The sequence below is a fragment of the Zingiber officinale genome, chromosome 3B (assembly GCF_018446385.1).
Source record: "Zingiber officinale cultivar Zhangliang chromosome 3B, Zo_v1.1, whole genome shotgun sequence".
Classification (NCBI taxonomy): Eukaryota; Viridiplantae; Streptophyta; class Magnoliopsida; order Zingiberales; family Zingiberaceae; genus Zingiber; species Zingiber officinale.
The window spans coordinates 8585575-8610904 of NC_055991.1; the positions used below are offsets into that span (position 1 = coordinate 8585575).

A 25330-nucleotide genomic window follows, 5' to 3' on the forward strand; every position below is an offset into this window, starting at 1 on the left:
TATATAGATTGGATTATTGAATTGGTTACTTTTATTTATATACATGATTACTTTTAGTTATTATTACTTCGATATTAGCAACATATGATAAGTTAAGGGAATTCTTCATCCAGATATATCAAATTCAAATGATCAACAATCTAATAAAACTCTTATAATTGATGTTGATATAAATTCTCTTGAACCTGATCCAGCATTACGTACTCCGATATGAAAATATCTTGTTAATCAAAGGGATGAAATTAGACAAGCTTATATTAAGATGGGGTCATATCAACCTATTAAGAATGAGTATCCACCGATAAAATTCGAAAGTCAAAATCGACGATTCCAAAGTCATTGGCTTAAAAAAAATTCAAAGGTTCATATCATTTTGTTTTCCATACTTCTTGTTTGATCATAAGCATCCTCATAATCCTGCATTTACAATGGATGGATTCAAATATCGAAAGCAAGTTAATGATGGTGATACATGTGTATTTTTTATGCATATATGATGCAATACTTTACCACATAATAATGTTGTTGAATATCTTGATAATTTGATGAATACACTTCATCATATTAATAAAGTGATGAATGCACAATCTTCAAAAGAAAAGCAAAAGAATAAATTATGGTTTACAACAACTATTGAAAGCATTTGATGACTCACTTTACAAGCATGTGCATTTAGAGGGCATGATGAATTTTCATCTTCTAATAACCGTGGAAATTTTATTGAGATGATAAAATTTATGGGAAAAATGAATGAGAATATTAGGGGCATCGTCTTAGAGAAAGCTCCAAAAATAAAAAATATACTTTACCAGATATTAGAAAAATATTATGAATATTCTTATCAATCAAGTGAGAACTAAGATTCGTAATGAAATCGGGGACGTAAAATTCTGCATTTTAGTTGATGAAGTAAGAGATACATCTAACAAAGAGCAAATAACTATTGTATTAAGATTTGTGGATATTGATAGTTTTTTACGAGAGCGGTTCTTTGTCATTGTACATGTGATTGATACAACTGCTCCAACACTTAAGAAAGAAATATCTAATGCTCTTAATTGTTATGACTTGCATATCCACAACATGCGGGGACAAAGATATGATTGTGCTAGCAATATGTGTGGCTCTTGGAAAGGATTACAAGCTCTTTTCTTGAAAATTTGTTCATGTACATATTATGTACATTGTTTTACTCATCGACTTCAACCAACATTAACTATAGCTGTTGAAAAAGGGGTATCCATTTGGTTATACTTTTCAAAATTGAATTTCATTTGTAATCTCTTTAACACATCTCCTAAATGTCATGCTGAGTTAGTTTCTGCTCAAAGAGTTAAAGTTACGCATATGGTAGCTATTGGTGAACGTGATACCTGTAGATGATGTAATCAAATTAGAAATTTACTACAACCTGGAAAGACTCATTGGAGTTTTAATTTTGACTCAATTTGTAACATAATTGATATGTATAGCTTTGTGATTACCGCGTTAGAAAACATGGTGTATGATAGGTCCTCTAACTTTATTTGTGGTAAAGCTAGTGGTTTGTTGATAGCGATGAAGTCTTTTGATTTCATATTCATATTACACTTTATGCAACAAATAATGGGGTTAACAAATTTACTTTGTAGAGTATTGCAAGAGAAATGTTTAGATATTTTAAATATAGTAGATTATGTTTCAACTACTAAAACTTTACTTCATACTTGGATAGAAGAAGGATTTGTTATTCTACTTAGTTATGTGAAAGAAGTTTGTGCCAAGTATAACATTGAGATACCTCACATGGAAGCTCATTATAAATCTGCTACAGGTCGTTCTTGTCGACAAAATGATTTAATCACAGTTGAGCACCACTATCGATTTAATGTTTTACTACTGTAATAGATTTTCAAATTGAATATCTTAATAGTAGATTCAAGGATAATGCAGTCGAACTTCTTAAGCTTAGTTGTGCTTTGAAACATAAAGAAAACTTTAAGTTTCTTAATGTTGATTATATCTATTGGCTTGCTGAGAAATTCTATCCTCTTGATTTTGATATACAAGATTTGCACCACTTCAAAATGTAATTGGATCACTATAAGATTGATGTTGTTAGCCATGAACAATTTCAGAATTTATCAACTATTTCTAAATTATGTTGAAGATTAGTTGAAACAAATAAATCATGAATGTATAATTTGATTGACAATAATTTTTTTTCTCAATTTTTAGTTTATATATTATAACTATATCATTTACTTATATAATGAATCAAATATATTTATTTAATTGGCAGGTTGATTTGTCTTATTTTAACTCTTTTCATCTCTACAGTAACAACAAAATAAGCATTTTCTGCTACGAAACTTGTTAAAATAACTCTGCGTAACAGGATGAAAGAAGAGTTTTTAACATATTCTATAGTTATCTACATTGAACAGGAGTTGGTTTATTATATCGACAATGATATAATAATTAATGAGTTTGATTCTAAGAAGAATCAAAGAGCACAACTTTAATAATATTTTTATCGTATGCTTTCAAATGTATTGAATATTAAATATTTTAATACATAAAAGTATTTTAAAGCGTATTAGACGACCTCGTTTACGAATTTATTCCAACTACCAACAAATTCCTAAGATTTTAGGTAGAATAGGAATTGTAATTCTTTCCACTTCTCAAGGTATAATGACGGATCGAGAAGCTCGATGAGAAAAAATTGGAGGACAATTGGCTGAATCCCGTGAAATCATTTCATAGAAGTTCATTGATATTTTTTTTTTATAAAACAAATCCACTTCGATTCTTGAATGATCCAAATCGCTTCTGGTTTTATTGTAACAAAAGATTCTCTTTTGATAATCTCAGTTAGCATCATTGAGGATCCTTTGGAGTAACCAACTCGGTCCCACGGAAGTTTTCCATCAACCATCAGGATAAATTGAAAAGCACACTACGCCCACCATTTGGAGAATTTTTTTTTACAAATATACCGTAATTAAAATTCGAACTATAAATATCTAGATAATAATATAAATATCCTATCACACTACCATGATCCCGAAGACAACATCTAAAGAATAAAGAATATCCTATCACATTACCATGATCCCGAAGACAACATCTAAAGAATAAAGAATAGATGATACTTTGCATCTCCGGCATCTATTTATAAAAAAAAAATACACTATTGATCCTTTGCATTGTCTCCACGTCTCATTGCCAGCATCCAAGTGACTAAAATTTTTTTAAGATCAATTTTATAATTTTATTCTAGTCATCAAAATATCCTTGAAATTATTTATTATTTATAAATTTTAAAAAAATAATTTAGTTAAATAAATTTTTAACTGTTCTGACCCTGGTAACTAACCGTTTATAATAATTCAACCACGATGTGATTACAAAAACCTGGCATGCCTATCACTTCGATATTTTTCATAACGAAACAAAAATTAATAATAATATATAGTGTATTTGAAATAATCTCATTTAACGCCTACAATTTAATATTTGAAAATGACACAAACGTTTAAACAAGTCAAATGTTTTAGAATTTCCAAACCTTGCGAGGGCACGAATGATCTAAAGAACTTGAAGGAGCATTTTGGCAATTTAATATCGCCCATTATTCAATAATTTGAGAAGAAAATACTTAGACGGATGTAATCTACTTGTTCTCGTTGGCAGGAATAAATTTGATGGAGACGCTGTTGACGCAGTGTCGCTCATCTGTAGGAGTCCCGAATCCTTCCCCTTTAAAAACATGACCCAAGTGCCCGCCACAAGCTACGCAAGTGATTTCAGTTCTCCGTCCATCGGGATCGGGCTGCAAGTGAATCAAAGTCGCGAGTTAGTTGGCAACATGAGAATTGGTTACACTATCTAAATCCTCAAATACTGTAAAGAAACAAGATTTGATGAAGGGGACGAAGGATTGGTTACCGAGCGATTTATGGCTCCGGGTAGACCCTCGTAAAAAGCTGGCCAGCCGCAACCAGAATCGAACTTAGTTGTGGATTTGTAGAGCGGTGTTTGACAACCGGCACAGTTGTAAGCACCGCCAGCATACAACTTGTTGTACTCTCCTGTACCACGAGCCCTGAATTTTCAAAAAGGCATCAGTTTGTCATAGTTAAGTATCACATTCTTCGTCTATTAAGATGTCATAAGTATAAAAAGAGAAGCTTACACTCAAAACCTCCATCAGTATGAAAGAACACTACTTGCAATCTGAAGAAACTAGAAAATTACAGAAAATTGTGATTCAAAATCAAACAGTAGATGGTCGTGTTTTTGGAAGTGTTCTCCATAGAAAATAGCCCAGATCAAGGAAATATGGCCCCCTTTAGGGTTCAAACTCAGCTAGGATCAAGGAAATATGACCCTTTTTATCGGTCAGATTTGGCCACGATTTGATCCCAGTTGTCGATGGTCACTCTTTCTTAACTAGACGTTGAATGGAAAGATTAAGTCTCACTTAGATTCCATAGTTGAAAAAGGGTCCAAGGATTTTATCTAGAGGACCACTCCGTAGGATTTGTGTTCTAAAATATCCCATTCAAATACAAGTCTCTCAAAGCTATTCAAATAGAAGGCTTATATCAAGAAAATAATCAAGTTTCCAAACTTGAAGAACTTTATTTAACATAAAGTATTAGTTAGAGCTAGCAACATCCGACAACACAGCTCAATAATTTGATCTAAGATATTATCAACATAAACAAAATCTAAAAATGATACGACATTATCAAAATATGTACAGCTGATGCGGATCCCAACCCATGAACAAGGACAAGAAACTCTATTGAGCATACACCTGAATTATCATCACAAATCCATGTGTGTTACTTCACGAATTTTATCTCTCCATTAACATTTTGTAAGACAAAGGCAATTCAAGATATGAACTTGGATTAAGAATTAAGCGGGCACAATAAATTCATGATTTAGGATTAGATGATCACAGTAGCACATTGGAAACGTGACTATGGCTATAGTTTGATCTCCTAGAACACGCCCTGCATCGACTTCGAATACAAGATAATGATCCGTTTAATGAAGATTTTTCATAGAAACACTGCCTACTAGGGTTTATGGTAGCCTCTCCCCTTATTCTTCCGATGAAAAGCTTGCAGTTGACAAACGATTAAACAATGGAAAACCCTAAATGACAACCGCACTCCCCCGGAAAATCCAAAGTTGCCGAGATGGGTGAACGAGGACAGACCCAGAATCACAGAAAAAACACCGGTCAAACAGGCAGGACAAGCGGCGAGACTTACTCAGTCCCCTTGAGGCGAAGGATCCGGAACTGCTCCGGCGAGAGGATCGCTCTCCACTCCTCCTCGGTCTTCTGCACGGACACCGTGGACGCCATCACCGCACTGTTCCTCCCAACTCGGCGAAAGAATGGGGATTGTCGAAGGGGACGCATTTGATGGCATTTTAAAGACTTGGATGAGGGAATGAACCTGGGCGGAAATACGGACACAGGGGATCCATGTTTGGCGAAAATGACCCAGACTTTTATTAATCAATTTATACGGCAATTTACTTAATCACTTTCCCAAATGTCTGTTTGGGCAGCTCACATCCTCTGGTCCTTAAAACGGATATGGGTCACCCTCCACTCTTGATTTTAAACTAGCTAAAGGAAACTTTCTTTTTCCAAGGAAGATTTTTTTATAGGTCATTTGAGGGGAGGATTGAACTTGAGATTCAAGCAACTTGCAACTGCTAATGACCTAAAATGTTAAACCAACCTATTTGTTCAGAGAAGAAACATGAAACCCAGCTACCATTTTGACACAACCATGATAGGCCTCAAAAGGGTGTAGATTGCAATCTCTATAGTTGTTTTTGGTGCAAGATGACCAGGATTTGCTTCCGACTTTGCTTAAGTTTGCGCTTCTAATGGAGATGAAAATAAAGAGAGCCTCCGCTTTTGAAAATGGGGAGGGGGTTGCTTGGTGTTCTTCTTTGGATTAGCTGCCCACCACGGCAGGAAGACACCAGTTCTGTTGTGTAGAGGTGACTTCCTACAGGAGCTCATGACAACGTCTCCGGGTTGCGCTAATTTATCAATGGGAGCTTGAGGAGTCAATCCCCAACTAGCTGGAATCATGGCTTGAGGCCCATAGGCGAGACCTCCACCCGTCTGGGGGTTCGGGCTCTCCGGTCGCCACAACATCATGGCTTGGTTGGCCTGCGATGCAGTAGGGGGATTGGCATTGTGAGTGCCGGTTCTAACTTTCAAAAAGGTGATGGTCATCCTCTTGTTTGGAGATGAACACACAACATGCCTCAACCATGTCAGCACTAAGCCCACACATTACTAGGAGTCCTGCAGAGATTTTAATTATCACAGGCATAGTAGAATTGGCAAGTGGGTTTGCATACCATTCATTGACTGGAAGCGTTAAGGAACCCTTATAGTTTCCTTTGTGATCGCTGACGAGAGACCAGCCAAATGCCATTGCAGTTTCAGTTCGATGGGGAGGCTTGAAGTAAGGCTGTGAAAAATCATCCTTCACAAGGAAAAGAAAAAAGGTTGGGGAAGGAGAAGGAACACCAAGGAATTTGGATTTCGAGACCATGGAGATGTAAGCATGTGTAATAATACCCTGATGCTATGAGAAAGGAGTTACCTCATTGAAGAAGTTGATAATACAGCTGTTAGGCTTCTTATTGTCGGGGATTATGCACCACGGGACCAAATTATCAATTATGTTCTGCAGTGCAGGGGGGATTGGCTCAATGCTAACTGCATCGATCATGTTTCCTCCAATTAGTGGCTTGTCATTCATTTATAAACGATGTGATTAACTTGTTGAATGAGCATTTGCACAAGTGGGGTATACACCGGCGAGGCATGGGTTCATGGTTTAAGGTAGCATTCGAGTTTTCGAGTTTTCGAGTTTTGGTCTATGGCCAAGAATGATACTTGACATGTTTAAAGTGTGTTGATATAAATGTTAACAGAGTTTTAATTCTATAATTGTTTTCACTTAGCCTTTTCTCCCCTAGAAGCCTTATAGCAATTGAAAAGTCAATCAAATTAGAATTACAGAGAAGAAAATTGTAAAATTACATGCCATCTAGACTAAATATTTTGTTTTATTGATACCAAAATGAGTGTCGTGTATATGATGAGAGGATGAGAGGATAGGCTCATGGTAGTGAGATCAACCTCATAATTTTTCATGATGAAATTAAATAATGCTCTGAGATATCTAGTATTGTAATTGGTTTATCCACATGTTCATAAATAATCTTGATTAATAAATAATAAAAGGACTTCGACTGACACAATTGAAAATGGACACGAGATAGGGTACATCTCAACTTTTGGTTTATCTCCTCCCTTCTCTCTTTTTATAGTGTCATCTCCTTCTAGGACGACAGATGAAATCAAAGGATAAACTATTTAAAAAACCATATCTCCATTGAAATTGTGACAACAAAAATGACAGTGGCATTTGCAATCCATGGAAGTTTGTTTTTTTTTCTATTAATTCTGATTTCATATCTAACTGATCAAATTAATGTATTCCCCACATGTTCAGCTTTTGGGCTTACGTGGCACATCACATGAACTAGCTCAACGAAGAAGACAGGTCAAAAAGCTCCTTTAGCTGAAAAAGGAGTTGACAAGGAGATGCTAGACACCACTAAAGATAAACGACCCCTTCAAACTAGCCATGGTGTTGCTAATACTCTCCAGAAGAAGCAGACCCAGCCAACAGGAGCATCTACTGTGCCATTGACAAAAAATGAATTGGTAGATTCAAGCTATCCTTCTAAAAAGAAGAGTAAACTATGGACTAAAGAGGAGGATAATGAATTAATAGCTGCGGCACATTAGTTTGGAGAAGGTAATTGTGTAAACATTCTCAGGGCAAATTCGAAGCTTCACCGAACAGCATCCCAGTTATCTCAGATATTGAACATGCTCTTTTTTGTCCATTTCAATGAACCGTAGTATTTCTTTTTTCAGCCTTATTACTTTTTTGTGATCTTCATTGACTATAATATTTTGCAACATTAGAAGATATGCTATTTCGTTTACCGTGGTATGTTTATGTGCCATGGTAGAGCATGAAAGGACTAATCTAGATGTTTTTCTTTATTGTCACCCTTTTGTCTAGATAGATTGACGCATATCCATCGCCAATCAATTTATATAAAAGTTTCTTGTCCTCAGGGTGTAGCACAGATGGGGAGTGCATGGTTCTGTGGTTGAAAGGTCCAGGGGTCGATCCCCGGGGTGTCACTGCCTGAGGTTAATGTCTCCGCCATGCACTTTTCACCTGTGTACCTGCATTTACCTCTCTCCATATCCGTGGGACCGACTCTAGGGGGCCGCTCTTATAAATATAAAAGTTTCTTTTCCGATTTTATGGACACTGCAAGATAATGTTGTATCTTTTGGTCACCACAGAGATGGTCCATCATCAGGAAGTGTAATGCCAATTTGCTTGCTGTTTCCGGCAATAAGTCGATGCAATCTGAAAGGATAGCGGCACAAAGGGCAATTTCCTTGGCTCTTGATACTCCCAAAGGTGGTAAACTATCAGCTTGGCAGTTGAGATTTTCCTTTGTTCTTTTTTTACACTAGTAAAGGTATAGGAGCGTTGGGACGATTACAGTCACCTTTTGCTAATTCGCTTGGCCTATTTATGACCTTAGTATATTATAAATCTCAATATTCACTATGGAGCTTATGTATGATCCTATGCATTTATTGGTGTAAAAAGAGAATAAATGTCTCCTTCATGCGTCAATAACTATTTCAAAGAATAATAGTAACTCAGGGAGAACACAGAAAAGATAAATCATGGGTTATTATTAGTCTTTGGAATAGTGACTGACGCATAAGGAAGATATTTACTTCGGCTATGCCGAGATTCGAATCTTAGACTTCAAATTGGTAGCACCTCATGTGCTAGCCAGTAGATCATCCCGAGGGGATAAAAAATATATTTGATAAGATAATCGAGCCAAGCCAAGACAAGCCGAGCCTAAAATAAATCAAACTATTGAAATGATTGTTCAAACTTGACTTAGTTTCTTTTTATGAGTTTGAGTTTAGTTTAAGCTTGACTTGAGCTAGGTTCATTTAAATGTTATCAAGCTTGTTTGATTGTTTAAAACTTTTACATTTCAAGTTTGTTTAGTTGATTATTGAGTTTGAAAATATAAATTTATTTATTCATTTTTAAACTTTCTTTATCAATTTAGCATGTTGATAAAAATTGTATTAAGAAATATTATTTACGAACATTAATGAGTTGAATACATGTATTCAAGGTTGTTTATTTAGTTTAATGAGTTGTTCAAGTCTATTCATTTAATTAATCTTATGTGTATTGAAAGAAGATAAATAAATTTTTATTAAGTTAAACATTAAATTTATTCATGAATACAACCGAAAAAGTATCACAACTTAGAATATGTGACTATGTTTATTTAACCGGACGGAAATAAAAACTTGAACATATTTACTTGGTAAAAACAAAAGGCCAATTATTTTCTATCTAGATGAGCAAACAGAATTATGAATCCTTCCAAAATTGATAGTTTTTTATCCGTCCAAATCAAACTAAACTAATTCCGTCCCTTTCCCTCCCAGTCAGATCGCCTTGCACAGCCTAGACCTGCGGCTCCGCACAAGTCCGTCTGTCCATTTTTCCTTGTCTTTTTCTTTTTTCCTCTTCCTCTTGTTCTTTTCTCTTTTTTTTCCTATCTTTCTCTTATACTTCCTACGGATTTTTTTTTCCAGGTACGGTCAATTTTTTTCCATCTTTCGGAGTAAACAAAGCCGTAGAAGAGCAGAACAATTCTGTATTAGATTATATTATCCATTAATGAAAAATGTGTATGGATTCTTTACAGACAAAATTCATTATTTTTTTCATATTCTTGTTTTGGAGTTTCAGAATCTATCGATTGGATATTCTAACGTTACAAATGCTGAAATGCTTCTTTGTTTATGTAAAATTAAACATTAGTTAATATTTGACCATAGTCCCCAAACGAGGCATTAATTTAAAACATTTATTTTATTTTTTAATATTATTTGAGTTGGATGGGTAAGTAATGTGTGATAGAATACATTTATCACATCATTATTTGTTAAATGAGGTTAAAAAACCTTTGAAGGGTGTTTTAATTAAACTTATCAATTTGTATATATTTTTATATCCCTCTCCTTCACATTTTTCATCCAAGTAAATACACAGCTTCTCTACTCCACAAAATTTAACACTGTACAGAATATAGCAAGTTTGGGATCCAACAGAACTACATTCAGACAAGAAATCAAACTGTTTTAACCCATAAGCAACGTATCAAGCTGTAGCCTCTTCCACTCTCATAAGATTCAGAACATATCATCTTTTAAAAATTCCCAGCCGTCATTGTCAGTGACAGATGCGCTGCGAATGTCGCAGCCAAGGAAATTGCTTTGAAGGGGATGTTTAGTCACCAGCTTGGCTTGCTCGGTGCTTGAAGGTGTCACGACGATGTTGTTGTGAATCGAAAGGGTCTCTGTGCTACCTTCTAGCTCAAGTGGCACGTCCAACGACGAGTGTTTGCTCCTGCTGTGTGATGAGCCTGAAGAAGCAGACAAGCTGGAAGGCATCCCTCGCAGAGATCGACCTAAAGGTAAACCAGTATCGAGTCTTTCTTTCAGCAGCATAACGTCTTCACAGATGATAGCAATTTCACCTCTGAAACAGAAGATCAATACTTTACTATCGAAACTACATGGTCATGGGACTACGAAATATAAAACTACTCCAAACTCAATGACAATTCGTTTTGGGATGGAATGAGGTATGCCCCAATTCCACATCAAACTTTTGTCAAATAATAATTTGTAATGATACCAAAATGCTTGCATGTTCAAGTGCACTTAAAAATAAAATGCGAGAAACCAAACTTACTGGAGTATATCGACCATGCAGCCACGATCCATCAAAAATTCCCTAAACTGTAGCAAAAAAGTTGAAAAGAAATGAAGTGAAATCCAGCTTTGTTAATTTCCCAGAGCAGTATACGATCTTGCAATTTATTTTTATGCTTGAAAAACAGATTACCTTGGAGTTCTTTTCCACTTCTTCTTGCAGCTTTTTCGACTCTTCCACTATAGAAGCCATGATGACTTCCTGTTCGCTAAGAACCCTCTGAGCTGCAGCTTCCTTCTCAAGCTTCTCTTGTTCAGATGCTGCGATTTCCTCATTCAAAGCAGTTATGCGTGCCATGAGGGTTTGATGAATCTGAAAAACAATTAGATTTCATACATTCAGTTTTAGTTCTATAAGAAAAGTAGTTGCATCCTGCAAGATATATAAATTTCATTCTAAATTCAAATATAGCTCATTATTTTATTACATGGAAATAGTTAAACAGAGTATATCTCAATTTAAAATGGCGGTTAAGTTGAACAAACATAGAATGATTAATGTGTTCTATAATTATAGAATACTATAATTTCCTAAGCAGCATTGGTGTGCATCAGCACAACTTTAATAAAAAAGAAAGCATAGGTGTGCATTGGCGTAACTGCAATTAATAAAAACAAAATAACTAAAAAAATAAAGCATGTATCAGAGATTGCACTAAGAGTTAGTCTACAAGGATGGAATGGAAAATATGATGGGAATGAGGGTAAGGAACACAAAAGATGCACATGAATGATGGAGCTCTTCATTTGTAATTTTATAACCCTTTCTCTCCCAATCCTAGTCCTTCCATATAGGGTAGAAAAATTCATAACAATAAGATATTTTTATTTTTATTTTTGAAGAAGGATAATGTATGGACACTACATCTAGTTAGGATATAACAATTCATATCAATAAGATAGCAAATATTAAAATATGAAGAATCCAGTAACAACAAAAGCAAGGGAACACTATCCCTATTGTAAAACAAGATAGCATGTACTAAAGGCCATCAGTTGCTATAGTCAAAAGCCTATTTGGTTCATTTAAACCAAACAAAATTAACTTAAGCTCTAAATTAACATATTCACTAGCTTATTACTTGCAAGTGTTAAACATTTATTTTTCAGGTGACAAATATTTTAGATAACAAAAGAAATATATTTTTAAAAAATATTTTAATACTATCTGCATATATAATCTGCATAAGTATTTTTTAAAACTTTGCTAGTAACATTTTTAAAAATATATTAACCTATGTATTATCGTTATATTTTCCTTTTCATATCTACAATCAATTGAGCATATTACTTCTAAGTGTTAACACTTATTTTTCAAGTGACAAATATTTTTGATAACAAAAACAATGTATTTGTTGAATATTTTAATACTATCTGCATATATAGTCTGCATAAGTATGTTTTTCTTCAAAATTTTGCTGGTAATATTTTTAAAAATAGATTGATCTATGTATTCGTGTTATATTTTCCTTTTCATATCTACAATCAATTAAGAAATATAATGAAGGGGGAAATGCATAAGTTTCCATTGTAAACCAAAACAAAAACATAATACCAACATTGGAACAAAGATTTTAGTAAGACAAAAAAAGTATAGAGCCTTGTTTGAGCATAGCATTCTATCTTCTTTTAATTCTTTTGCAACTACAAGCTACAAACAGCGGATCATCTTGCATGAGGAGCAATGAGCTTATGTTAAACAAGAAAAATAGAAGATTGGCAAGTAAAATATTAGGAAAGACACTGTAAATATAAAATGCCATAGATATGTACAAGAACATTGAATCTTGGAATGACATAATTTTCCATTAGAGGTGCCATAACACTGGAAAAGTTTAATCACCATAGAAAAGGGATGCACAACTAAATAGATTTAAGTGTTGTTCAAGGATTCAAGTAGCTTAACAAACATATATACACTTCAAAGAAAAGTGTCAGCAATTAACCTCCTCAATCACGGAAAGAGATTTATTCCTTTCATTTGACAAACTGAGTAGTCTGGACTGGAGTTCTTGGGCTTCAGTAGCTAATATAGCTTTCTCACCATAAATAATTCCGCCAAGCTACAAAATAAAGCACAAATCTAAGTAAACAACCACTAGAAATAAATATCCTGAGCACATTATCAGATTTTGCCAACAACCTTGTCATTTTCTTCCTTTGCATGTACTACACTTATCTTAAGTTCCTCAGTCTTCGAAAGAATATCTTCGCCAGCATTAGAGGCTGCCTCTTTAGCATGCTTGCTCCTCTCCTCAAGAAGTTCCACATCTCTCATCAAATTACCAGTTAATTCCACAGCAGATAACAGACTATCCTGCAACAACTTTAAAGTATTAAAGCAATTCAAACAGGATGTATATTCGGACAATACCTCTACTATTGCTAACCTACAATAGAAAAGTAAAAGTTTACAAGAAATAATAGCAACATAAAAGCTGATAATTCAATGCAGAAAAACAGAATATGGTGGCTAAGCAACAGGATCAAAAGTTGACAGGATGACTTCAAATAAGAGGCCCCATATTAGAGAAACAAAAAATGTAAAACCTTCTATTACGATGAGGACAATTATTTCTTTACAAAAGGTTAATAATACCAAGGTAACAAACATTCTTCTGACTCCAATACATTAAAGAAAATTAACTATAACTACCCAACTAGAACTTATCTAGTCTAGGCACTAGAGTTCATACAACCTCTTGTAGAGAACATTTTCTCAATAGTCAGCAGCAACAGTGAGTAAACAGAAGAATATAAAGAAATAAGATTTTTACCTTTTTGTCTTTAGCATCAGAAATCATACCCGCAAGCAATTCAATATCGACAAAATGACCTGATCGTGTAAGCAGAGTTGGTGGATTGTCATTAGTAGGTAGCAACCCATTCTCAGAAGATATAAATTCAGTGGCACCCTTATCAGAAAACTTAGAGAGTGGCTTTTCAAATGCACTTGTGACAGTTGCAAACTCACTGACAGCGCGACCCTCAGAATCCTCTATTTCATAAGCTTTAATACATGGACCTGAGGTATCGTAATCTAAAACAGAATCATATGTTACCAATTCAGAGAAGTTCAGAGTATTCAGAGGCTGAACTGGAAATCCAGATTGTTCCATGGAACCATCTAAAATGTAGCTCCCACCACTCATAATTTGCTCCTTGGCTATGGAATTCAAATCAATATCCAGTGATTCCAATTGCGGATGTTGATCAATAGAATTCAAATTGATATCCAATTTTTTCAATTGTTGATGTTCATATCTAAATGATATAGCGATTTTATCACATAATGCTTGAGAAGTTTCATGCATATCATCAGATGCAGTATGTGATTTTTCAATTGATGGTTGTATGACATGTTGCCCTGAAGGACATTCATCTTCCTGTGCAAGATTGGAACTACCAATGGGAACAATATCGTCCTGGCTTATATCATTAAGAGCATCCACAAACTGTTCAAACAATGGATTTGAAGGAAGAACTCCGCCATGGTTTAGATCAAGTTCATTCTCTTTAACATTTCCTTCAGAGCTGGAATTTGTATTTACTTCCTCTAAAGCATTAATATCAGATGTTGGATACTCCAGTTCCCTTGAGTAATTTGCAAGGCTAACCTGTGAATCTCTAGCACCTGTTTCCACAATGCATGATGACCCAGTATTAACAGAGCTTGAACCACAACTCGAAACTGTATTTTCCCAAACAACTGGATCTTTGTCTGACAGATGATTTGTAGTTTCTTTCTCTTCTTGATGTTCACAAAACATAGGCTGCTTATGCTTTTCAGCTGCAGAATCAAACAATAGTATAACTGACTACATAAAAACAGCAAAATAGTTTGGAAACTAGTATTATATCCAACAAAATATTTTTTTTTCCTCAACACAATTTTTGCAGGACAGACAATAAAATGGTAGAAAAGTAAAAAGACAGATAAAACTAGCATCATAACACAATTTAAATTATGCTAGTAATTAGGTCTATACCTAGAAAAGAATCAGAACTAATAGCAGAAAATTTATAAATATCAAACAGAGAACAAAAGAAACACTACTTGAAGTTGAGGCATGAGCCACTTCATTTGCATCTGGTGGAGTGGATGATGCTTCGTGAAAAGAGACAATAGATGGTAGAATTTCTACAAGAATAGATTCAGCTGCAGCATCAACATCACTAGGATGCTCAATAGCAACAGCTTTCAATATTCGCAAATCAACCTGTAAGGATATGAACAAATCATAGATAATGTTATGCAACACTAACATCACCAGCTAACATTTAATACTAGAGTTCAAAATATGAATTGCTTGAAGTTTTTGAAGAATAAAGGCAATACATAAAATTAAAATACAATCATGTTCTAAAATAATCTAATCAATTCCAAAGTAAACCCATTTCCAACTTCAAATGTATTTGATCAGTACCAATAGAAAATTGTCTCCCTCATTAAGTGTCTTCATAGTATATTAATTTAGCTGTTAACTTAATGATGAAATCAAAAAATTGAAGCATGATAAGATCAATAGGGGACAATAAGTACAAGCACATTGGGCTTAATGGAACACCTGAAACAACTGAAAAATTCAACTACAGGACACAGTCTCTAAAATACATAAGCAAATCACTTGCATGCTATAATCAACCTATGAACATTATCAATCACCCTAACCAACCTAAGAACTTAAATTATTCAGTAAACTTACTGCTTAGATGGGAGAAGTTAGTCATTTAGTTCCAAGCTCCCCCATTGGCCCAAAATGCTTAAACATGAATTAGTAGTAGCATTATTATCCCAAAACTCAACACGTAGGATTAAACTAGACAATTACACTCTCCATAAATTAAGGCTTGATGTCCTCATCAATACTCAAAGTCTAACTCATAGCTTAGAATCACCAATGATGGCCCACATTTGAAACTTGATGGGGGCTCCACCATCACATCAGAAACTCTTTTTAAAATTTCACCATGCCTAAAATTAGAAATGCTCCAATACCATTTGTTATGACTTCCTTAGATAAAAGTAGTGACCCATTAACTTGTTAGATTCAACTACTAGATCAAAAGGCTTAAACCCAAGTTAATATTGGCACACCTATATTACCTTATAAAGCTTCTTTATTAGATCGCAACTCACCAAATGAAACCAAACTAGGTGTTATAAGAATCAAATTATGATGATCATTGATAAACTCAGATAACTTTTCTGGTGCTTTAAGAATTTTTAGATTCTCTTCAATTAAAACACTTTACACAATTAAAATGCATTTAGGTTATCCCAAATTTTCAAACTTCAACACAGTGTCAATCTCGTCAATACATATCTCTGCCTGTGCAACATGAATAACAATTCCATCTGAAAAACCTGCAGCTTTTTTTTCTTCTTTCACCGTATGATGGATGATTCAACAAATTTCATACAATGGTACAAATAATAAAGATAATACCTAAACTTTATATTCTCAAGAAAAATACAACCTATCTAAGTATGGCAACAAAACATGCACATCGCATAGGGCTAGAGAACGCAAAGAGACAGGAAACCGTTGTCTGACCTGTGGAAAAATTTCTTGCAAAGATGCAAAAACCTCCTTGAAATCCATGTATCGCTCAATCGCAAACCGCCCTGCCAAAATAAAAATAAAAAAAACCTAATGAATCGACAAATCGTAACACAAATCCAAGAACAAAGAGGTCAGGAAAAAAAAAATCAAATCCGAAGAGGACTAGAGGAGGACAAACATCGGCACAATAACCAACCGATCAACCGATCAACCGATAAGGGTGTCAACCAGAAAACGAATCTATGGAGAAGGACAAAATTGAAGGAGGAGGAAGTGAGAAGAACGAACGGGATCGATCGGTATGATCGTCGGCGGTGAGCGAGGAAGGCCCTTCGAGTCGAACGAGGAAGAAATGAACCAGCACGACGGATGGGTCGATGATTAATGGACTATTGAGCACTAAGAAAACCGAGGAAATCGCGCCAGCGAAAACTGAACCCATTGTCGTACCTGTGTCGTCACTGGAGAAAATAGTCATATCTGAGATGGGCCCCACGCGAGGGGGACCGAAGTATGGGTTTATGGACGAGAATAAATACGTAAAGTTTCGCGTCCCCTCCTTTCCGACCCAAACTTCCTTCGCGTCTCAGGTCCTGCGGGGCCGCCATTTTGCCATTTGTACGGCTGATATTTTATTCTCCAGATTTTATTAAATTTATAATAATATTTGTTATTATTCTAGAATCGATCCGATTCGATAGTTCGCCGCACTCAGCAGCCGCCGCCCGTCGCCGTGTCAACCTCCGATTCGTCCGACGCACCCATGTACACTGAGCCAGCTCCCACGGTCGTGGCGCTCACTTTGCGTTCTCCCGTACGCCTCTCATGGCGTCACGACGCTGACCTTTGCTTCTCCTTCCGCCCTCCATGGTTCCATCTACATACAACATATCCTAAGCTAAACCAGATTCTTCTCATCCTGCTCCTCCCCGTCCCGTTAATCTAATCTCCATCCGGAAGAGGAAGAGGCGGTTGCAGCACGATGACGTCCCGGCGCTTGATTTCCTTGTTCCTCCTGTTTGTTTTGGCCATGGCGCTTCATCGCCAGCAGCAGGTCAATCTCTCTGCTCTTGTTAGGGTTTAGTTGCGATTTGGGCGATGGAGGATTGATTTCATCTAATCGCCATCCCGATCGCAACCGACCGCTGCCGATTCGTGCTTCCTGGGCTCCGTCGATGAAGGATTTCCGTGGGCTTGGTTTTGGTTCCTTGAGACAATCTTGTTTTTCTCTCTTCTTGTTTTACTTTACGACACAGTGTCTTTGCTAATCGTTTGAAAAAAAAACTTTTTTTTTTTGCATAGTTCCACTATAAACACTTCAAACTTTGGTTTCCCCACTCAATTTATTTGACTGCACACTTGCTGTAGTCAAACTTTGGTGATTGATGACCTTGCTGAGCTTCTGCTTTAAGAATCGGATCAGAAATTAGACTGTCACTTTCCTGAATGAGTATTCTTTTACAGGTGATGGCAGCTAAGCCGATGCCTCAGCTCAGGTCAGAGTCAAAGATCATTCAGGTGCCCATTCTCACTATTGGACAATGGTTCTAAATAGAATTCTGTTAACGGGGGATGATTCTTCTATTTTTTTTATTCTCTCTTACAAGTATCAGATAGTGATATTCCTTGGTTGACACAGGATTCAATCATTGAAAAAATTAATGCTAACCCTGAAGCTGGATGGAAAGCTTCCATTAATCCTCGTCTCGAAAACTATACGGTGAGCTCTCGAGTCCAATTTTAATGAGTCAGATGGAACTCTGAGTCTCATAAATCTGTAGTTGCTTACTTTTCATGGTTCCTTTTGTATAGGTTGAGCAATTCAAGCATATTCTCGGGGTTAAGCCTATGCCTTCCAATGAGGTGATGGTTCTTCCTACAAAGACCTATCCAAAATCTTTAAACCTTCCCAAGGAATTTGATGCAAGAAAAGCTTGGCCCCAGTGTAGCACAATTGGAAAAATACTCGGTCAGCTGTCTTTTGTTGTTGTTGTTGTTGTTGTTGTTGTTGTTATTGTTGATTATAAGATTTTATTTATTGTTTTAAAAAAGTTGCACACTTCTGTTATGAGAAACTAACTGTCTTGAGCTGTTGCAACTATATGGATGGATTACTGATCAATTAACAGACCAGGTAAGTTGGCTCATTTAATCCCTCTATTGTTGACTTGAGACAAGTTAAAATATGTGAATTTCTTCACGGGCAGGGCCACTGTGGTTCTTGCTGGGCTTTTGGTGCCGTAGAATCACTTTCTGATCGCTTCTGCATTCACTTTGGCATTGTAAGACCTACTCCTTTTCTTTTGAAATAAATAAATAAAACACAACCTTTTGGTGTAGTAGAAGCTGATATAAACAAGGCATGCTTTTAATTTGCAGAATATTTCTCTTTCGGTTAATGACCTTTTGTCATGCTGTGGGTTTTTATGTGGATATGGCTGTGATGGAGGGTATACTCTACGCGCATGGAAATACTTTGTGCGCCATGGCGTGGTTACTGATAAGGTAACCACCTTTTTCTTACAACTCTTTAGAAATTTCTTTAGTATCTATGTTCCTCTTTGTCTGGTATGATTTTTCCTATGTATCCCTTGTTTTGAAGTTTTTGACAATCAAATTGAATACAACTGCCATATTCTTAAATGCTCGATGATGTGCTGAATACTTGAAACTATGTATGATTTTTCCTACGTTTCCTCTTTGTCTTGTCTAGCATTCATTTGTTCTGGTCTTGTCTCTATGATTTTTTCCTATGTATCCCTTATGCTTCTTTTTGAAGTTTTAGACAATCAAAACGAACACAACTGCTATAGTCTTAAATGCTTAATGACGTGCCAAATACAATAATATTTCTGATATAAAGTAGAGAAATGGAAAATGAAAATGTACAAATTCTGTGAATTTCAAGTGAGAATAAACATTAATGGGAGCTTAAATAACAGGACTTCCATTTGTTAATGTCTCTACATCATGTGTATGTATTAAGGACTTCAAATGAGGGTTTGGTGAGAATAGTTTTAACTTTTGAGGATGAACAACTTGAATATGCTTTTGTTTAATTTGTCGATAAAATAAGTGAATTTGCCCATTTGAAGGCAGCAATATCTTTACCCTTATGCTTTCAACTTTCTTATAGCATCAAAGGCTTTTCCACCCTAATTTTCTGCAAAATGAGAGTAGGAACTGTTTTATTATATGGCTCCTTTTCTCTGACAACCTTAATTATGCTTGATGTTGCAGTGTGACCCCTATTTTGATGACATTGGATGTGCTCATCCGGGATGTGAACCTCTATATCCAACTCCCAAATGTGAAAGAAAGTGTAAAGTCGATGACCTCATCTGGCGGGAAAATAAGCGTTTTGGAGTCGATGCATATAGAGTAAACTCGAATCCAGAGGATATCATGGCCGAGATCTACACAAATGGACCTGTGGAAGTTGATTTCACAGTTTATGAGGTATGCCATTCTCATAGCCTCTCCCTTCTGGTTTGGTGTCACTTGATCATTTCTACAATGTTTCGATAACCTTACAATCTTCCCGGTGCTTAGGATTTTGCTCACTACCAGTCAGGAGTCTACAAGCACCTCACAGGTTACCCGATGGGTGGTCATGCTGTGAAGCTGATCGGATGGGGAACCAGCGAGGAGGGTGAAGACTACTGGGTCCGATCATAAACCATCCACTTCCTGAAACTCTTCTGTTTTATTAAAACATTTCTGATTTGAGCTGTTTCTTCTTTTCCTCAACGTGCAGCTTATTGCAAACTCATGGAACACAGAATGGGGTGAGGTATGTGCAAAATTAGACGGATGAAACTACCACTCGGTTTCGATTCTTACTCTCGACTAACTTACTCATTGTTTGGTTTACACAGGATGGTTACTTCAAGATTACAAGGGGAATGAACGAGTGCGGTATCGAGGCGAATGTTGTTGCGGGGATGCCTTCGACGAAGAACTTGGCCGTCAATTATGCTTCTGATGATTCAGAAGGTGATGCCAGTTCTTAATTCCTCACTTCCCCCTCTGCCAAAATGGCCGTATGTGTACAAATATATTCTCGTGATGTTAAACCTTAAATCTAGCAGGACACATTGTTGCTCAAATCTGTCATTCGTATTATTGACATATCTATCAAATCAACATAAGCATCGAACCCTTTTTTTTTTTTTTTTTTTTTTTTGCAAACGAAGGTGATTCCCTAATGGATACATTTCGAGACCTCTGTAGTTTGATTTTGCCTAAGTTTCAGAATCAACAAAGAAAAGAAAACATCAGCGATGAACACAATTGCCTACGTCGTCAACTGCAGGAACCTTCGCAGGATAGCTCGTTAAATCAGTAGTCACCAGTACTGAAAGCTCATATGGTTTAGTGAAAGAATCAGCACCATTCTTTACGAGAAGATTTGATTGCTTCGGAGTCCACTTGGTCAGGGCATGTGCTCGATTTCACAGGGCTACTTAAACGCGAAGTGGATACGCAGGATAACCGAACCTCATCTAGATTTCCTGCACATGTCTGTTTGTTCTTTCTCACAGCGTCCATCTCCTGGTCGGTAGGCACAACGGTTCTTGACCGATACTGCGAGCATCTCGACACATAATGAAGTTTTGTTCAAATTAGCAGCTTCTTCAGCATCTTTTATGAGATTAGACTTGGCTGCGAGAAAAACTAGAACACCCTGCACGCACACAAAAGAAAAGTGGAGACCAAAATGGTCAAGTTCGTGGTGTTAAAGATTTTTCAGTATCCAAACATGTGACACAAACTCAAAATAATCAATTAAGAAAAGTTGTGAAGAAAGTACCTGCCAGTAAGTGAGAAAAACGACGGACTGGACTATGATGAACTTTGGCACAGGGTTAAAAGGCCGGAGCAAATCTTTACATGCGACGTAAACCAAAGCGAGAGCATAATTGTGATGTAAAGATAGGCTTGGTCCACACTGAAATTTCCATCTTCATATTTCTCATTTGCAAAGATTATGAAGGTGATATTGACAAAAATACGGTTCAGTATCACAAATTGCAAAACACCTTGCATGCACCTTCTTATAAAACGTCTGTTGAACGAGAATGTTAAAAAATAAATAACAAGATATGTGACTAAAATTGCATCAAGTTTCATGCTGCTAAGTCACAAAATATAGATACAAGAAGGTATAAAAAAAAATTGACACGGCACGCACCCATCAAGTGGAATAGCAAGAAAACAACATGTCATTAGATACCATGAAGGCTTCAGCGATTGTCCATTAAACTCAACCACTGCAACTCTACCGCCAACCCATGCCAAGCAAAGTAAAAGGAAGTTGGAAATAGCCCATGATTCATAGCTGAAACAATAATTAGTTAGTGTTACATCAATTATCGTCAAACTTGGAAGTAAAAATATAGGTTTTCAAGTCCCTCATTCAACCAAAACAGCAGGTGTGTGTGTGTGTGTATCTTTCTTTTACAGTTGAAAAAAAAAACCCAGCAATTAAAAAGAAACCGAGTTCAATTTTTAATTTCCTGTACCTGAGATTGTTCAACTCGGCAAATTCAAAAAATATACAAGGATAAGATAGTAACAATCTTGGCACATCGAGAGAAAGGCATAGAACAGCAAATTAAAGTACATATTACTTAAAATTTTCAAATCTGCTATTCATGAATCCCATTCGAAACACCAAGAAAAGTATAATGTATTAGGGAAATTTGCATTAATCTACCAGCAAATTCCCAGGCAAAATTTTCGACTGATAATCAGATGTTCCAGCCATAAAAAACAATTTCAAATACATAAAATGATATTGCTATAGTCTTCTATCAGAATTACACTGAACTTGGTCTTATTATAAATTACAATTAGTCCAGACAATATATCCACTATGCACATAGCTTAATCCTTGATGCAAAATGTATTAGTTCAAATCTATGCATAACTAATCTTTTCTAAGAGTATAGAATTACCAGATCATGTCTCCCTACACAATCTTGTCTTTGAAGTTTAAAGATATATAATAAACCGGCATCAAGTACCTCAAAATAGCCATTACTATTCAAAAGAAATAAATAAAGATGTGAAATTACACTTGGGTTGATTAATCACATAGTGTGTATTTCTATGTTAAATTTATTTGGTTTAACAAGAATTTGCAGTGAATATCATGAATTAATCATAAATATTTAGAAAATAAATGGTACGACGGCATTAAAAGACATGCATTCTCAAATTATTTGAAACAAGTTACTTAGCACGACGGTCATGATATGCATAACTTACATTTCTCTCATAGTACTAAAACATATGGACCGTTCAGTACGGATGAGGGACGAGAATGACATCAGTGCATAAACCTGAGAAAACATGTTAAAACTGAACAGGCAAAATATGTTTAATCTAATTGTGATATAAAGAAACCACATATCAGAATCATCTATTTGGCATGGAAAAACAACTAGGACGTGCGCATAAACACATATATGTGTATATTATTAAGAAGACAATCAAAACATATCTTTTATAAAAGAGAACTGGCTTTGATTCCAGGCATTAGTAAAACTGGATTAAAAGAGAGAGAGAGAAATGAAATAGAAATCAGAAAGCTACATGAGAGGTTCGTTATCTTATCAAAGGAACATACAACTCATTTTTTAATTATTTTAAGAGCCATGTGAATATATATCTGTAGATACAGGAACTAGTATCTTCTAAACAAGCGAGAATAAAGAATCAGTCCAGAAAAGGCCGAAGCAATTTCTAGACATACTTTTCTTTCCTTTTTTATAACAGACAAGGCATCCACAATATTATTATTGAATTAAAACATGTTCCGGTTCAAGCATCAGTCATGCTTGCTCCCAAACTTCACAAAATATTGCAGTAATGTTTATATATTTAACAATTTATCCAAACAATGAATCATCACATGTTGATGTTTTTGACTGAGATTAAATCATGAAATGCAATGTAAAACTCTGCTATGATTTGTTGGGGCATACAACTTGTTATAGTTGTTGTATACAGCTTGATCTAGCATGGAATACATCGAATTATCCACATGATAATTACTTAGAATTGCCCAGTGTTCCATTTGTTCAACACAATGTTGATTCAAAGTCAACGTGGTCTTCAAGCTTTGTCAAGATTTGGCTACGTTAAACCTTTGCCTACATAATTTCAGCAAATTATATATCTACTCTGGAAGGTGCATTAACAAGCCTCTGTACGATGCAGCCTTATACAGATAGGTAAATTATAGTCTAACAGATTATGGAATAAACCTTAGATATCAATAGAAGAGAATAACTAATAAGTCACCTGCTTGGATACTGAAAAGAAACTGTGAGTCCAATGACCATATAGTTCAGGAAATATATGGAACGGAGTATGGAAGTCCAATCAAAATACTATTTATAGATTTGAGATTCCAAGCATTAAAAAAATACCAATATACAAATCAGAGCTCCATCCATATGGAATTATGACTTGCATCTGTGTAGGAAATTCTAAGATCCACCCATTTTTTTCATGTTTCTGGAAAGAAAATATGAAATTAACATAACTTCAAGGCCTAAATAAGATTTCATCCTCAGCATATAGATCTACCCCTGTATGGCCTCTCCATCATAAATTCTCACCCAAAATAGAGTTCAGGGTTTAGTAGAAAAATTTAAGAAACTAGTTGTGGGTTTTGTAGGAAAAAGGATAATCGCTAATACTGCAAGAACAATTTACACATGGTATGATCTACATAGTTGAATCATGATGGTCACAATACCTGCTAATTGGAACATAGTTAGTTTCTAAAACTGCATACTAGCCAAATGCGTTTAGACTGAATAAATGAAGGCATAAAAGTTGTAATGTGATTGCACTAGTGGAATTGCATGACACTCATATTAACCAATTTGTAAATATTTGGTGTCAAAGACAAATAAGCAAAACACAAACAACAACAGATGCAGTAGGAAGCAGACCAGAAAATCAACATACCGGAACCATAAAGATGATGCGAATTATGTAGCGCTGAAAAGTCGGCTCCATATAATTCAACAGGTGCCTGTATATATGAAGCATAGACAATGCTATAGCTCCCACCGTACATGAGAATGCGACGATGAGAAAAAGTATAGGCGCCATGGAACTTTGAAGGAAACTCTGAAGAACCAATCGAACTGCAGCTTGAACGCACAAATAGAGATTATAATCCAAAATAAGTGAGGAAAAAGAACATTCAAAAAATTTCAAAAATTGGGGTCTCAAGTAAATCGAGCAGTTCCTGTAGTTTCCATGGAATGCGCGAGCCCCACAACAACCCGATTCGAGGAAAGGGAGGAGGATAGGTGAGGAAGGATGGAAGCCGGAGATTAATGCTTTGTTTACTTGGAGGTGTGGATTGAAATAGGAAAGGAATCAAGAAAAAAAAGAATACCTAAGAAACAAGAAAGAAATCCTTTCTGTGTTGTGCTAATTTACTTTAATTGAGGAAGGTGAGTGAGATCAATCCATTAAATTGTTTACTTAGAATAAAGGAAAGAAAATTAAATGGTTTATCATCCAAAACACCCTATTTTTAATTTTTTTTTTTTTCATTTCTAGATCAAGAATCTAGCAATCTTTATTGAATTAAAAAAAAACAAAATTATTTATATATTTTTCAATATCCAATGTCTTTATTTTATTTTTAAAAACAGTTTTAATATATTTATTCGTCAAAAAATTTCTTAATTTATCACTAAATTGGAGAGTCATCAAAATAAACTGTTCAAAATAATTTGTGGCTTTCATTTAGATATTATTTAAATATTTTTTG

At 35.5% G+C, this 25330-nt stretch overlaps 3 protein-coding genes and 1 pseudogene across 3 annotated transcripts; 1 reads left to right on the forward strand and 3 right to left on the reverse strand.

Moving 5' to 3' along the window:
* Positions 1-3476: 3476 nt before the first annotated feature.
* LOC121968060 (peptide methionine sulfoxide reductase B5-like) lies at positions 3477-5440 on the reverse strand. Its single transcript, XM_042518577.1, has 3 exons — positions 5274-5440; positions 3934-4090; positions 3477-3817 (listed from the first exon to the last, which is right to left on the reverse strand). The coding sequence occupies exons 1-3, from the start codon at positions 5423-5425 to the stop codon at positions 3659-3661; spliced, it is 468 nt and encodes a 155-aa protein (XP_042374511.1). The 5' UTR covers positions 5426-5440; the 3' UTR covers positions 3477-3658.
* Positions 5441-10208: 4768 nt separating this feature from the next.
* On the reverse strand, positions 10209-16966 carry LOC122054655. Its single transcript, XM_042616100.1, has 9 exons — positions 16813-16966; positions 16516-16586; positions 15015-15177; positions 13735-14747; positions 13101-13274; positions 12904-13020; positions 11091-11270; positions 10938-10984; positions 10209-10721 (listed from the first exon to the last, which is right to left on the reverse strand). Exons 1-9 carry the CDS (start codon positions 16964-16966, stop codon positions 10373-10375), a joined length of 2268 nt encoding a protein of 755 aa, XP_042472034.1. The 3' UTR covers positions 10209-10372.
* Positions 16967-17291: 325 nt separating this feature from the next.
* Positions 17292-20683, forward strand: LOC122055811 (cathepsin B-like protease 2). Its single transcript, XM_042617448.1, has 11 exons — positions 17292-17578; positions 17989-18042; positions 18164-18244; positions 18337-18493; positions 18654-18658; positions 18732-18806; positions 18904-19029; positions 19765-19983; positions 20077-20190; positions 20282-20317; positions 20403-20683. Exons 1-11 carry the CDS (start codon positions 17507-17509, stop codon positions 20535-20537), a joined length of 1074 nt encoding a protein of 357 aa, XP_042473382.1. The 5' UTR covers positions 17292-17506; the 3' UTR covers positions 20538-20683.
* Positions 20684-20811: 128 nt separating this feature from the next.
* On the reverse strand, positions 20812-24863 carry LOC122055812 (annotated as a pseudogene).
* Between the last annotated feature and the right edge of the window lie 467 nt (positions 24864-25330).

Excerpts from the sequence above, each read along its gene's own strand:
- LOC122055811 (XM_042617448.1), top strand. The coding sequence starts at position 17,507 with ATGACGTCCCGGCGCTTGATTTCCTTGTTCCTCCTGTTTGTTTTGGCC. Across the intron at positions 17,579-17,988 it reads CGCTTCATCGCCAGCAGCAG|GTGATGGCAGCTAAGCCGAT; the intron begins GTCAATCTCTCT and ends ATTCTTTTACAG. Across the intron at positions 19,984-20,076 it reads TTGATTTCACAGTTTATGAG|GATTTTGCTCACTACCAGTC; the intron begins GTATGCCATTCT and ends CCCGGTGCTTAG.
- LOC121968060 (XM_042518577.1), bottom strand. The coding sequence starts at position 5,425 with ATGCGTCCCCTTCGACAATCCCCATTCTTTCGCCGAGTTGGGAGGAAC. Across the intron at positions 4,091-5,273 it reads CTTCGCCTCAAGGGGACTGA|GGCTCGTGGTACAGGAGAGT; the intron begins GTAAGTCTCGCC and ends TTGAAAATTCAG. Across the intron at positions 3,818-3,933 it reads CCGGAGCCATAAATCGCTCG|CCCGATCCCGATGGACGGAG; the intron begins GTAACCAATCCT and ends ATTCACTTGCAG.
- LOC122054655 (XM_042616100.1), bottom strand. The coding sequence starts at position 16,966 with ATGGGTTCAGTTTTCGCTGGCGCGATTTCCTCGGTTTTCTTAGTGCTC. Across the intron at positions 16,587-16,812 it reads CGATCATACCGATCGATCCC|GGCGGTTTGCGATTGAGCGA; the intron begins GTTCGTTCTTCT and ends TTATTTTGGCAG. Across the intron at positions 13,275-13,734 it reads CTGATGCTAAAGACAAAAAG|GATAGTCTGTTATCTGCTGT; the intron begins GTAAAAATCTTA and ends AAGTTGTTGCAG.